The sequence below is a fragment of the Ochotona curzoniae genome, unplaced genomic scaffold, assembly GCF_017591425.1.
Source record: "Ochotona curzoniae isolate NIBS_2020 unplaced genomic scaffold, NIBS_Ocur_1.0 scaffold_3835, whole genome shotgun sequence".
In the NCBI taxonomy this organism is placed as follows: domain Eukaryota; kingdom Metazoa; phylum Chordata; class Mammalia; order Lagomorpha; family Ochotonidae; genus Ochotona; species Ochotona curzoniae.
In genome coordinates this window covers 17,799,790-17,812,763 of record NW_024467114.1, presented here as the reverse complement: position 1 = coordinate 17,812,763, position 12,974 = coordinate 17,799,790, and the positions used below count along the sequence as shown (strand labels likewise).

Genomic DNA, 12,974 nt, shown 5'->3' with positions numbered 1-12,974 from the left:
AACTGTAGTCTAGCAGGGGAATTCCCTAAATCCCCCTACCAGGCTTATTCCCAGCCCTGGATCTCATGTGTACTTGTGTCCCAGTCTGACATGCCCAACTCCCACTGCTGTTACTCAACAGTGGGTACTAAGGCTTAGTCTGAGTGGTCCACACCTATTCTGGCTCTCACTGGTGGGTGCTGTAACGTAACTTAACCTGGCTCTCCCCCAGACCAGACTCTTATTTGATGCGGCAGATGTCATGGCCTAGCCTAGCCTGTCCTGCATCCATTTCAGCTCTCACAAGTGTCAGTGGGCCCAGTTTGGCAAACTACGAGACCCAGCCCACATGCATGTTGATGGGTACTGCAGTCTTGCCAAGCTTGGTCCACAATCAGCTCCAGCTTTCATGCTCACCACTGGAAGTTGCAACCAAACAGGGACGTCCGCTGAGTTTCCCACCAGGTTGGTTCCCAGCCCTGCTCTTGCATGTGTTTTTGAGGGCTTTGAGTCAGCCTGGCAAGGGCCACCTGTAGTCTCAGTTGTTACTGACTGGCAGGTGTATAACCTAGCCCTACCTGGTGAGGCCCACACCCTGTCCTGGCTCTTGTGTGTTGCCAGTAGATGCTGCAGCCTGGCCCAGCCTGGCCTGCCCCAAGACCTGGTCCACTCAAACACTGACAAGTATTGTAGCCTTGCCTGTCCTAGCCCACACCACAGCCCCAGCTGCTAGGAGCTGTGGTCTAGCTAGGGAGTTCCTCAAGTTCCCCTACCAGGCCTTCCCCCCAGCCCCAGATCTCATGCATGCCTGCAGGAGCCGCAGCTCTGCTTGGCATGGTGTGTCCTCAGTCCTGCCCTCACATATGCTGATGAGTGCTGCAGACTTGCCTACCGGGCCTCCTCCCAGTCCGGCTCCTGTGAGTTTCAGGTGGGTTTCCTGGTCCAGCCTGGCTTAACTGGTCACTACCTCCAGCTCTTGGGCAAACTGGCAGGTGCTGCAGTCTCATAGAAGCGAGCCCACAGATCCTCTACTCATCTGACCCCAGATTTAGTTTTTATTTTGGTGGGTTTTGTGGCCCAGCCCAACATGGTTCACCCTCTGCTGACAGGCATGGTGCCTAGCCGAGCTTTTGTATGTACTGGCGAGCAGCTGGTGATGCTTCTCAGCTCAGCCAGGTCTCTCACGTGGATGGATGCCTTGGCCTGATGCAGACATGCCCTCCAGATTCCTCCCTCTAAACATTCTGTCTCGGTTCCCTCACTTACCTTGAAAGTGCATTGACCTGGTCCATTTTAGCCCCCAGAAGTCACGCCTTACCTGTCAGACATTTCCTAAGAAGATACTCACTTTCACACATCTTTGACCCCCTTCCCTGGGCAGTCTGCAGCCCCACGCCACTGCACAGTGGCACAATATGACGGGGGGCCAGAATGGGATGTTCTGACGCATCTTCACCACCCTTCCCCCACATATCTTAAAAAATATATATAGAATAGGCATCCATGCTGGCACACTGATATAGTTAGCACAGATATGGCATAACTAGGCCCAGAATACCCTCCAGCTATTGGCTGCTTTTCTTCCAGAAGTGTAACACTAGCTAATTACAAGGCAGCCTAGACAGTTGTGTAGGGGATTAGGAGATTTTTATTTTTTAAAATGCTATTAAACTCTCCTTATGTAATATTTTATGTAGTAGAAAACTTTTATCAGATGGCTGCATGACAAAGTACATTATTTAGTAATTTGATAAAAATGGCAGATCATATTTTAATAAGGCCATATGCCAGTTTATGTGCTGAAATGTGTGAAATTGTTTTAACATTACTAGGTACTGTTAATCCTGAATTTCTGGTCATTTTTACAATATGTAACTTCTTTGATTTTACATGTGTTGTGATTGGTTGGTGATGGTGTGTGGTGTCTTTCTGGATGATGATGATGATTTATTCTTCCAGTGTACTGTTTGTTCATATCCTATGCTGAGTTTTCTTAACATTGTTTCCCTTGTTCTAAATGATTTTTAGGTATACTTACAGTTCTTAACCGTTGCCTCTTAGAGTATGTTGCTCTTTTGACCTTTGTTTTGTTTCCATTTATGTAGATGTTTTCCGTTATTATGCAGTGAAATCTTTTTCTTTGAAAACTTACAGGTTTGTAAATAAATGGTGAACTCAAAAGGTTTTCTCACAGCCTTTGTTCTTTGAAGTGGTCAGATTTCCTAGTCTTGTCTTACCTAGTGTTGTTGTTCCCAGGATCATAAATTGAATGATCCATATATCTTTGTTTCTGTACTTTGTATTGGCTTGTTTTTTTCCAGTATATTAATATTTTAATATCCTTAGTGCTTAGTATATTAGCTGTCAAACTCCAGTTTATATACAAGAGGCAGGTAAGGTGAAGGTGAAATACAGAGAAATATTAGTCATTAGTCAAAAGCCCTGTTGTTGAGCCTCAACCTAGGTTGTCCTGCAGGATTCTGTGTACAGTGTTGGTATTTTAAGACAGAATCTGGATATTTATGCAAGTGTTTTGATTTTAAAATATTGACTGTTAATTTATAGGTTTTGACAAAACATTGCCAAAACATTGAATAGATTTCAACCAGACTTTGGGGTACCTTTAAAAGGGGTGGCCATCAGATAGAGCAAATATGTCTTAATTATTCATTTTAGAAATGTGTTTGTGGTTCCTTTGGCTTTATTAGATTTTTATAAACAGCCTGTCAAGTTGCATTTATCAACTCTTGCTTAGTAGGTGTTTGGGACTGTATCAAATGTATAAGAATAATTTGGGGACAGATAGCACTGCATAGGACAGTTTTCCTACAGATATTTTCTATTTGTTCTGGTCTCATGTTTTTTTTTTTAAAAAAACGTTTTCCATTTATTTGTTGAAAGAACAGAGTACAAATCTTTTAAATTTTGTGTTGTTATTCTTAGAAAGCAATATTTCATAATTGAGATTTCACTCACTACACATAACCTTTTTACAAGCTAGAGGCTGATGTTTCTTAAATTAAGTCATTTTAAACAGATGTCATTTTCAGATAGTGTTCCAGTGGCATCTTTTCTAGAAAGAAACTTTTTGTATATTTCAAACTCGATTTAGCTCCCATTTGATTGTATTTCTTTGGAAATATGTTAATATAGTATTTTTTTTTGTAAAGATATATTTATTTTCATTTGAAAGACAGATTTGCAAAGAGGAAAGACGAGAGAAGTATCTTCCATCTGCTGGTTTGCTCCCCAAGTGGCTGCAGTGGCTGGAGTAGAGCTGATTAAAAACTAGGAGCTAAGAGCCTCTTCCGGGTCTCCTATACAGATGAAGGGTTCCCAAGGCTTTGGGCCATCCACAGTGCTTTGGCAGGCCACAAACAGGGAACAGGATGGGAAGTGGAGCAGCAGGGACACAAACTGACATCCACAAGGGATCCCAGTGCTTAAACTCAAAAGATTAACCTGTTGATCCCCTACTTAGTACTTTTTCCTACTGTTTGCCTGTCTCCTATCTTCTGAATCTATATGCTTGTTTCTGAAAGTGATTTAATCTATTGTTACTGTTGATGTTGCCTAATCTCTAAATGTCTTGCACTATACCTAGCAGGTGGAAGTCACAGTCCTTCTTCTTAAATGGAAAGACAATAAAATTGAGAACAAACTAGGACTGTGAACCAGTTCTTTTTGCACATGTTTTCTGCTAAAGAATGTTCTTAAAAGTAGCACAGAATTGTTCAAGAAAGGAACGATTTGACTATGATTATTGATGATATTAAAGAACCCATTTGCTTAGCGTGAATAAAAGTAGTAATTGAATTACATTAACACATCTTCGGCAATTTTGAGCTTTGGCAGATAAATACTTTTTCATTCCATTCAACTGTAAAAATATACATTTCAAATTCTATTGTAAAATTTTATTACTATTTTATTTTATTACATTTACCAGTAAATGATACATCTAAGAAATCTACAGTAATCAATTATAGGTTCAGCTATACTTTGAAAATTAAAATTGTAAAAGTACAGAGTGAAGTTTAAATTTCAGTTATAATTTAGTAAGCTGGAGTCTTAAAACAATTCAAAGAATTGTGTTTGGGTTAGAAAAATTGACTCTGGAAAGGGATGTTGCCGAAATACTTGTTTTTGGTTACTTAAGTAGGCAAGGTAAATAATAGTGTATGTTTTTACTTTGGTCTCAAAATATTGAACTAACTTTCTAAAACTAGTTTTTTTGTAAAGCATGGTCTTATAAAGTTGGTTTTCAAATTTTACAGTTTTATGTTTGATTTTCTATAATTTGGGGGGGACTTATTTTGTTTTTGTTACAAAGACAGATTTACATAGAGAAGGAATGACAAAGATAAAGATCTTCTATCTGCTGGTTGACCGAGTAGCTGCAACAGCCAGAACTGAGCCAGCCTGAAGCCAAGAACCAGGAGCTTCTGAGTCTCCCACGTGGGTGCAGGATCCCATGGGCTTTGGCCATCCTCTACTGCCTTCCCAGACTACAAGCAGGGTGCTGGATGGGAAGGAGACCAATTGGGATATGAACTGGTGCCCATATGGGATCTAGTGCATGCAAAGCTAGGATTTAGCCACTGAGCTGTTGTGCTGGACCCAAATTTTGTGCAGTCATAAAAGAAATTATTTTTAGGACATTTAATTTTATAGAAAAATAATGATGCAAATCTTTAGAGCTTATGTCCATTTTCCTATTAACGTTACAGTTAATGACACACTGTGCTGTTTTTAAAATTCATACTGTACAGGTGTCTAGGAAAACTATTTAGTTTCACATTTATTTTCAAATTTTATATTTTGCAGTTGAATATAGTTTGCTATTTTAGGCAGAAAGTGAGGAAACTGAGCTTTGATTAGTGTCCTCAGTGAAATAGCATAGGAAATAAGCAGTTATTACATACTGTCTCAGGTGTAAGACATGGATACATTTTATTGTTAATAATGTTTTATTTGTTATTTGATTGTTAATTTTATGTTTTATTTATGCAAGTCATTTGTTTTTTTAGCTTACGAGGAAATATTTCAGTGAAAGCTGTTAAAAAAGAAGTAGAAAAGAAACTTCGATGTCTACTTGCTGACTTACCATTGCCTCCTGAGCTCCCAGGAGGAGATGACCTCTCAAAGAGTCCGGAAGAAAAGAAGACAGCCACACAGTCACATAGTAAAAGGAGACCTAAGTATGTGCTTGCTTTCTACCTGCTCTTAGATTGACCGAAAATGCTTTTGGATCATCATATATTTATTTGTCCTTTGAGTTTTAAGTATTTAAATAAATTCAGAATTCTGAAAAAAATTTCATAATTTCTTGCATCCCTATTTACTGTGACCAATAAAACCTGATTCCACGTTCTCTCACAGTTTGATTTCTTGTGTACTGTATGTGTTAAAGACAATGTGTGTAACTAAAATTGCTGAGTAATACAGACATACGGAAAATGACGAGATACAGTCAGCATTCAGCGTGCCCCAATTAGTAATAGGCAAGCTGCTATGCTTAGCTTCGTTTTCCCTCTAAAAGCATTCTTTATAATATATAAAGTGGAAGAGATTTGAAATCTTTTCAGGTAAGGGTAAGGGCCTCATTGTTCATCATTATGAGGGAAACACAGTGTTGCCTTCTTTTACTTTTATTTAGTGAAGGGGAAATGTAAATAAAACTGAGTTAGTTCTGGTTTTAGATGCTATTCAATAGCTGATAATGCCTAAAATAAATCTAAGAGGTCATGTTCTAGTACTGAGTAGAAAACTACGAAACTTTAAACATAGAGCCTCCTTGAGTATGCTGTGATACTATTCTTTGGAATTTCTATGATAAAATGCAACCAAAGTATATATCATTTGAAAGAAGAAATTTTTGTTTTTGTAGGTTCCCTGGAGTTGGTTTTACCTTTTATACTCTCAAAATGAGACATTTTTGGTGTGTGTTTGTTAAAATACTGCATCTATCCAAAAGTGTAAATTTGTGAATAAGCTTGATAATTAGATTTTTGCTAATGTTTATTACAGAATATTTTCTTAAATAAAACTTTACAGAGGTTGTTGCAGAAATGTTGATGTTTCTACTAGTGTTGGTTTCATCCACTCATTAAAAAACTATGTTTTGTTTCTGAAAACAATTCAATTTCAATGACTCTTCTCTAAGTACTAGTCTGTGGAGGAAGAGTCATTATGTAGAAATAACATTGTGACTTTATGATTTAAAATACCGTATCACTTTTGCTTGCCTTGGATACATATGGGGTCACAAATTTATAAGACTAGGGGAAAGGTAAATGATACAAGATTGGGTGGAGGGTGGATATTGAGCTATTAAACAGTTTATCAGTTTGCTTGATTGCATATAAAAACTTCAGAACTATATTTGATAGAATATGTGGGCCTCGATATGGTGAAATCAAAGAAAAAGATATTGACTGGGGAAAACGCTGCGTGGATAAATTTGATATCATCGGAATTATTGGAGAAGGCACTTACGGACAAGTTTACAAGGCCAGGGATAAAGACACTGGTAAGAATGCAAAGTTCTGGGGATCTTTGGACTTGACATGTACTGATATTATTATGCTTTTCTTCTAATACACAGATTTTGGGACTAAAAAAATTCAGTTCAAATTTATTTTGCTGTTTCGTATGTTATAAACATTGTATATGCACTTGTGTACAGGTAAATGGGAGTTGATATATACCTATTTTCAACAGTGTTCTTTTTGTATTTGTGATGTGCTATATTGTGGAATGTAGAGGTTCTTCCCACTCCCACTTCTCTGGTGACTATTTAGTAATCAAGGAGAAAAGTCTGTTACTTTTAATTAATCTTTGCAGTAATTTTTTTTGTTTTGGTCGAATTCTTTTTGTCATAGAAATTGTCTTTAGAGGACAGATTTTAGCAGCTTAATTTTTCAGAACATTATCAGGAGCTTGGGAGAAAATTTTAAAAGTCCTTGAGGAAGTAAAAAAGGCAGATGGGTCAGAAGCTATATATAGAAGCCTTTTGTATTACTAAATAATACATAGGGCCAGTACTTAATTTTTTCTCATAGTTTCTTGTTAAAATAAACCAATGGCACAATGTTTTAAGCTAGTTAGTATAAGAGAGATGACTTTATGATTAGAAAACGATAAGACAGTTAAATATAGAGTAATAATTCATAATGGTGTATTGTAAGATTATGGCTTTAAAAATGGTTTAATAAAGCAAAAAAATTTGTACATTACAGGGATACTTCCGTAATGTGTAAATTTTTTTTATTTGTTCAAAGGAAAGTCTTTTAGAAAATATATAAGGACAGAATTCTTTTTCCTTCAAAAAAGTGGAGTGAACAAAATGTTATATAGTGATTTTTTTTCTTATAATAAGCTTTGTGTACATGTGGGCATTTTATTATCTGAGACAAAGCTTGCTCATACTTAAATTGTGTGAAAGTTTAGTGCAGCGGAGGAAGAACTCATAGGTTTTGAACTTCAGTTAGCTGTTAGAAAACAGGGCAACTTCTTTTTTTTTTTTTTCTTTTTATTATTAACATTGTATTATGTGATACAGTTTTATAGGCAACAGGGCAACTTCTAAGTAACATGCTTGAGTATAAGTTTTTACATGTTTAGAGACATTTTATGTACATGATGAGTGTACTGGATGCATTTATCTTTTTTGTCTTCATGCAAAAAAGAAATGACAATTGTAATATGCTTACTTTGTAGCATTTTTTTTTCTACATGCTATGTCAACATAGAGCATAGAACAAAATATATTGACATACCTCATTAACTTTTATTTATTTTTAAAGATTTGTTGTTTATTGGAAAGGCTGGCCAGATTTAGAGAAAGAGACAGAAAGATCTTCCATCTTCTGGTTCACTCCCCATATGGCTGCAAAGGCCGGAGCTGGGCCAATCCAAAGCCAGGAGCCGGGAGCCTACAGATAGTATAATTTGTATGCTGGAAACTGAAGTATTTTATGGGTTGTAATTTCAAGAGATAGAAGCAGAAATTATGGACTTCAATAAAATAGTCTTAAAGTGTTCTGCTAACTTGGTTTTACTTGATTTTTTAATAGGAGAAATGGTAGCCTTAAAAAAAGTACGTCTGGATAATGAGAAAGAAGGCTTTCCGATTACAGCAATTCGAGAAATTAAAATTCTCCGACAGCTTACCCACCAGAGTATTATTAATATGAAGGAAATAGTAACTGATAAAGAAGATGCTTTGGATTTTAAGAAAGACAAAGGTATGTGTGCATATTCAGATAATGAGCTGTGTATACTCTGGATGGTGGTGGTGGTTCAGACACTGCTGTAGACCGCTGACTGCTTGAGTAATTGTTCAGTACATTGAAGCTATTGTTTGCAGTTTACACTCTTTCTAAATTTAATGTGATTGAAGAATTACTTCAGTGGTTTTTGAGTCATTTGAATAAATTGTGTATACCAGTGTAGGAAACACAATATTTGCTAGAAATACAGTATTCACTTTTTAGTGATTTTTAGTTTTGGTAGCATTAGAGCATGATTAATCTACATCTTGTTTATATCACTTTTGTTGCTTGTAAGCTCCAGTCACATTGGACTTTGGGGTACTCAATAGTGCTCTGAAGTTATTCCCTGGGCTTGAATCTCACACCACACATCACACACTCTGAATCTGCACTCTGATGTACACATGTGCACACACTGTTGGAAAAACTGCCTGCCTGCCTCTTAACCCGAATGTTGCTTCGTTCCTTAGTGAAGGCTTACCTCATTGTCCCACTTTCCCCCTTATAAAGTAGCATTTCTAATAAGTGAGAATAACATGGATTTGTCTCTTGTTTCTCCACATGAATGTGGGAAGCATGTGGGTTTCATTTGCCAGCGTGCTCCCTGCCTAGCTCAGAGCCTAGCCCGGACAGGTGTGAGTTCTGCTTAGTGTAATCCCATTTGTATTCATTGTCTTTTAATGAATTTCTGTCTCCAAACATAAAAAGTGTTCACAGTTTTGGAGGTAGTATATTTATGGTGTAGTTTATGTGTCTTTCCAGATTATAAATTCTCTGAGGCGTTTCTGTTTTAATTACTTCACAGTGTGTAAAAGTAGTGTTTTGCACGTCATAGATTTTCATGATTTTCATGTTATTTATGCCTATTATCTTCTTCCTGTTTTGAATAATTCTGCTTATAATTGTATAAGTCTTGATAAATAAGAATATATGTTTTTCTTTTTTTAAAAAAATGCATTTATTTATTTGAAAGAAAGAGCTGGAGAGAGAGAGCATAGTCTGACAGACAGACAGACATGTTCCTCAGGAGCTGGGATTGGCCCAGGCTGAAGCCAGAAGCCCAGAGCTGCTTCTGGGTCTCCTGTGTGGGTGCAGGGCCCAAGGGTTTGGGCCATCTTCCCTGACTTACCCAGGTGCATTAGCAGAGACTTAGAACAGCTGGAATTCTGTAACCCTGGGCACATATAGGATGTGAGCTCTGAAGGTGGCAGTTTAACCCACTATGCCACATCAGCCACCTCCAAGAATGTGTTTTTCTGTGTGAGAAGTTACATTTAGGTACCATGTGTTAGTTAAATGTGGTTGAATAAAATATTTTAGCATATAATCTTGGAAATCAATCTCATCATGTTATTGTGAAACATAATGAAGTCTTACATATTTTAGCGAAATGAGAACTAGATTTGGAATTCTTTTCTGATCCTTACCATATTAGTTATCTAAGTTGGTAATAGTGATTGCTGAATTAGACAGAAGAACATTTGAGGCATGTTGGTTTAATGTGGGCTTGTCTAATAGAAGTGTATTAGAGGTTATAAAATGTAAATGAAACTATGTGCTCATGCTTTACATATGAAATCATAATGAGCAATAGAAAACTCAAAAATAACAAAAAAGTTTACATTATTACAACACAAGCATATGTAAGGCATAATGTGAAAGTATTTTTTGAAGATTTGAATCCATTTAAAAATAAAGAATTTATGAGGAAAAATTCAAAACATTTTCTCACCTTAAAAACCATTTTTCTTAGAGATGAAGTGATAATGATTGAACAGGTGTATTTTCATGCAGATACTTAGAGATGGTAAGTTTTTCTTAATCAGGAAGAATGGGGGCATGCTGGGTCTCTAAGGATTTTGAACCTTTTTGTGTGGATTACAATGTTTTATTGTTATCAAACTTTTTGTTTCAAGGAAAACATTTTCTGTTTATTCAAAATTTGCTTAATTTCTGGAAGGAGAATATAATGGTGTTACTTGTGGTAGTATTATTTCTTATGCTCATATGTCACTGTGTAGAATGGCTTTTGATTTTTGCAGCAGAAACTGCTTTCTTATTTTCTTCCTTCTACTGAGTGTTACATACTTAAGAATACTTTCTGATTCAATGCAATAATATGGTTTAACTAATCAAAGTTTCTTGATTAGTTTATGATTTTCTGGGTTAAGGTTTATTTTTGCGGTGAAGTTCAATATAAAAGAATAAATCATTGAGTCTAAAACTATAGATGTTTTCATATTCAGATTAAAATGCTAAATATTGAAATATTGATGGAACTAAGTATTTTGCTGTGAAAATTAAGATATATCCTAAACAATCGAAAAGCTCACGATTATTCTGCACAAATTTAGTTATAATACTTCCAATATTTGTGTTTATGTAATGAGGAAGTTTGAATTCTCTTAATTTGAAGTTTTCAAAAAAATAAAGACAATGGTATTTCATCATAAGTGCTTATGACAGTATGTCAGAGAAATGTATTCCAGGTGCCTGTGATCTCTGAATTCCTGCTGGCTTATTAGGTGTTGCGCTGTCCTTACACCTCTAGTACACATAGCGTTGTAATTCTATTTTCTTTTTCTCTTTTTCTACGTGCTGTTAAGTTTGCATATCTTATTTCTAATAAATTTCTAAAGGCAAGGTGTGAATTTTGTTCTTGTTTTGAAGTGTGTAGTATCTAGCGGGTTACCATTAAATCTTGAGCAACAGTGCAGTACAGAGGTGAGATGTTTCTCTTTTGTAGATGATGTTAGGTCTGTCAGTTTGGTTGTGTAGAGAGGAGGGTATACTGATTGGCAAACAGTGTAACTTGTTTTTAGGGGGCATTGCAAGATTGACATATTCCCAGAGAATGTCTTGCTTCATAATTGCTAAGGCTTGTCTCATTTTCTTAAAGATATGAGCCTATACTCTCATAGTAAAGAGCTGCGAATTCCTAACGTTAAAGAAGAAAGCTGTGTTGATCTGATCATTCTTTCATGTAGTGGTTGGTTGTTGCCCTGGTTTCTAGATCAGGACTGACCAATACAGGACTCTCTCTCAGAAAAATGGGACTTTTCAAACTTCAGTGAATTAACATGAAATAAAAGTTCTGTTTTCTTAAGTGCACTCACCGTATTTCAACTTAAATTATCTGGATATTGTCATTTTTACTATTTTTCTATATTCTTCTTTCTCTTTTTTTCATCAGATTCATACACAATTATTATTACCAAATGGCGAGTCTGCTTCTTTCAAGACGGCTTACATAATGCTTTGCTTTTTAAAAGAATAAAGCGTGTCTTTTGGATGAATCATTTTATTCTTCCATGAGTGCTTATTTAGTATTGTTCAGGTATTTCATATAGTTTCCTGTTTTGAACATTTATGCTTGGAGATTATAGAAGGTACCTACACTATATATGCTTTTAGCTAAAGAAGAAACTATTTGCTAAGTGATATCTTCTTAATCAATTCTGAATTAATTGCACTGTTTAGAAATGAAATGGTGAGAGTAAAAATCTTACGTAGTGAGCAGATCATCACCCCTACTAACTGGTAGATGTAGTAACATAGATGTGGGGACCGGTTTTTGCTCTGTTTTGAAAGTTGTTAGGCATAGATTTCATTGACTGATTTTATAATTTGTTGAAATTAGAAATCCAGTTGCTAGAATTTGAATTCTGAAATTTATTCATACATTACCAAGCTTTTCATAAAGAAGGTTTTAGTTTTTATTTCCAGTGCAAACTAATAAACTCAAGAGTCTCAGGAATAAATGAGAATTCCCTCAACCTGATAAACAATCTTTGTAAAAAAATGTCTGCTTTTACCATTTATGGTCAACATTGTACTGGAGATATTAGCCAGGGCAGTTACACTAAAAAAAAAAATAATAATAATAATAAAAAAAAATCCATGTGGGGCCCAGTGCAGTAGTCTAGCAGCGAAAGTCTTCATCTTACATGCTTTGAAATCCCATATGGGTGCCAGTTCATATTCTGGTGTCCCTGCTTCCCATCTAACTCCCTTCTGGTGGCCTGGGGAAGCAGTGGAGGATGGCCCAAAGCCTTGGGACCCTCCAACCACATGGGAGATCCAGAAAGAAACTCCTGGTTTCAGATTGGCTTAGCTCTGGTCTTTGCAGCCACTTGGGGAGTGAATCAGCAGATGGAAGATCTTCTCTGTCTCCTCCGTTCCGTATATCTGCCTTTCCAATAAAAATAAATCTTTAAAAAATATATATACCCACATTGAAAAGGAATAAGTAAAGCTATCCTTTGTGTGTGTGTATGTGTGGTGTATGCACAGTCATGTACTACAGGAAATAACCCTAGGGAATCTGTTTAAAACGTATTGTAATCAGCAAGCTATTTCTGCAGGGTGACAGAATAATAGGTGTATATAAAAATCAGGTTTTTTTGTACATAAGCACTGAGTATTCCAAAGTAAAATTAAGAAAACGATTTAGTGTGTTTATTGTATCCTTAAGTACAAAGCTAGCTGGTGCTGTGGCTTAGCAGGCTAAGCTTTCTCCTCTGATATCCACATGTTTATGTGGACACCAATTCCTGTCCTGGCTGCTCCACTTTCAATCCAGCTTCCTGCCTATGGCCTGGGAATGCAGTCAAGGCTTTCCCTGTACTTTACCTGGAAGACCCAGAAGTTGTTCCTAGCTTTGGCTTTAGATTAGCCTAATTCTGGCTGTTGTGGCCATTTTGGGGAGTGGGTATAAGC

General features: G+C 36.5%; 1 protein-coding gene across 5 annotated transcripts in view; it reads left to right on the top strand.

Annotated features, from left to right (window-relative positions):
• CDK13 (cyclin dependent kinase 13) overlaps positions 1 to 12,974 on the top strand; it is an 86,026-nt gene that overhangs the window by 33,412 nt on the left and 39,640 nt on the right. For all 5 annotated transcript variants that reach the window (XM_040964898.1, XM_040964895.1, XM_040964896.1 and 2 more), the window contains 3 exons: positions 5,010 to 5,180; positions 6,372 to 6,511; positions 8,058 to 8,228. In XM_040964898.1, coding sequence (XP_040820832.1) covers positions 5,010 to 5,180; positions 6,372 to 6,511; positions 8,058 to 8,228 — 482 coding nt within the window. The remainder of the gene's footprint in view (positions 1 to 5,009; positions 5,181 to 6,371; positions 6,512 to 8,057; positions 8,229 to 12,974) is intronic.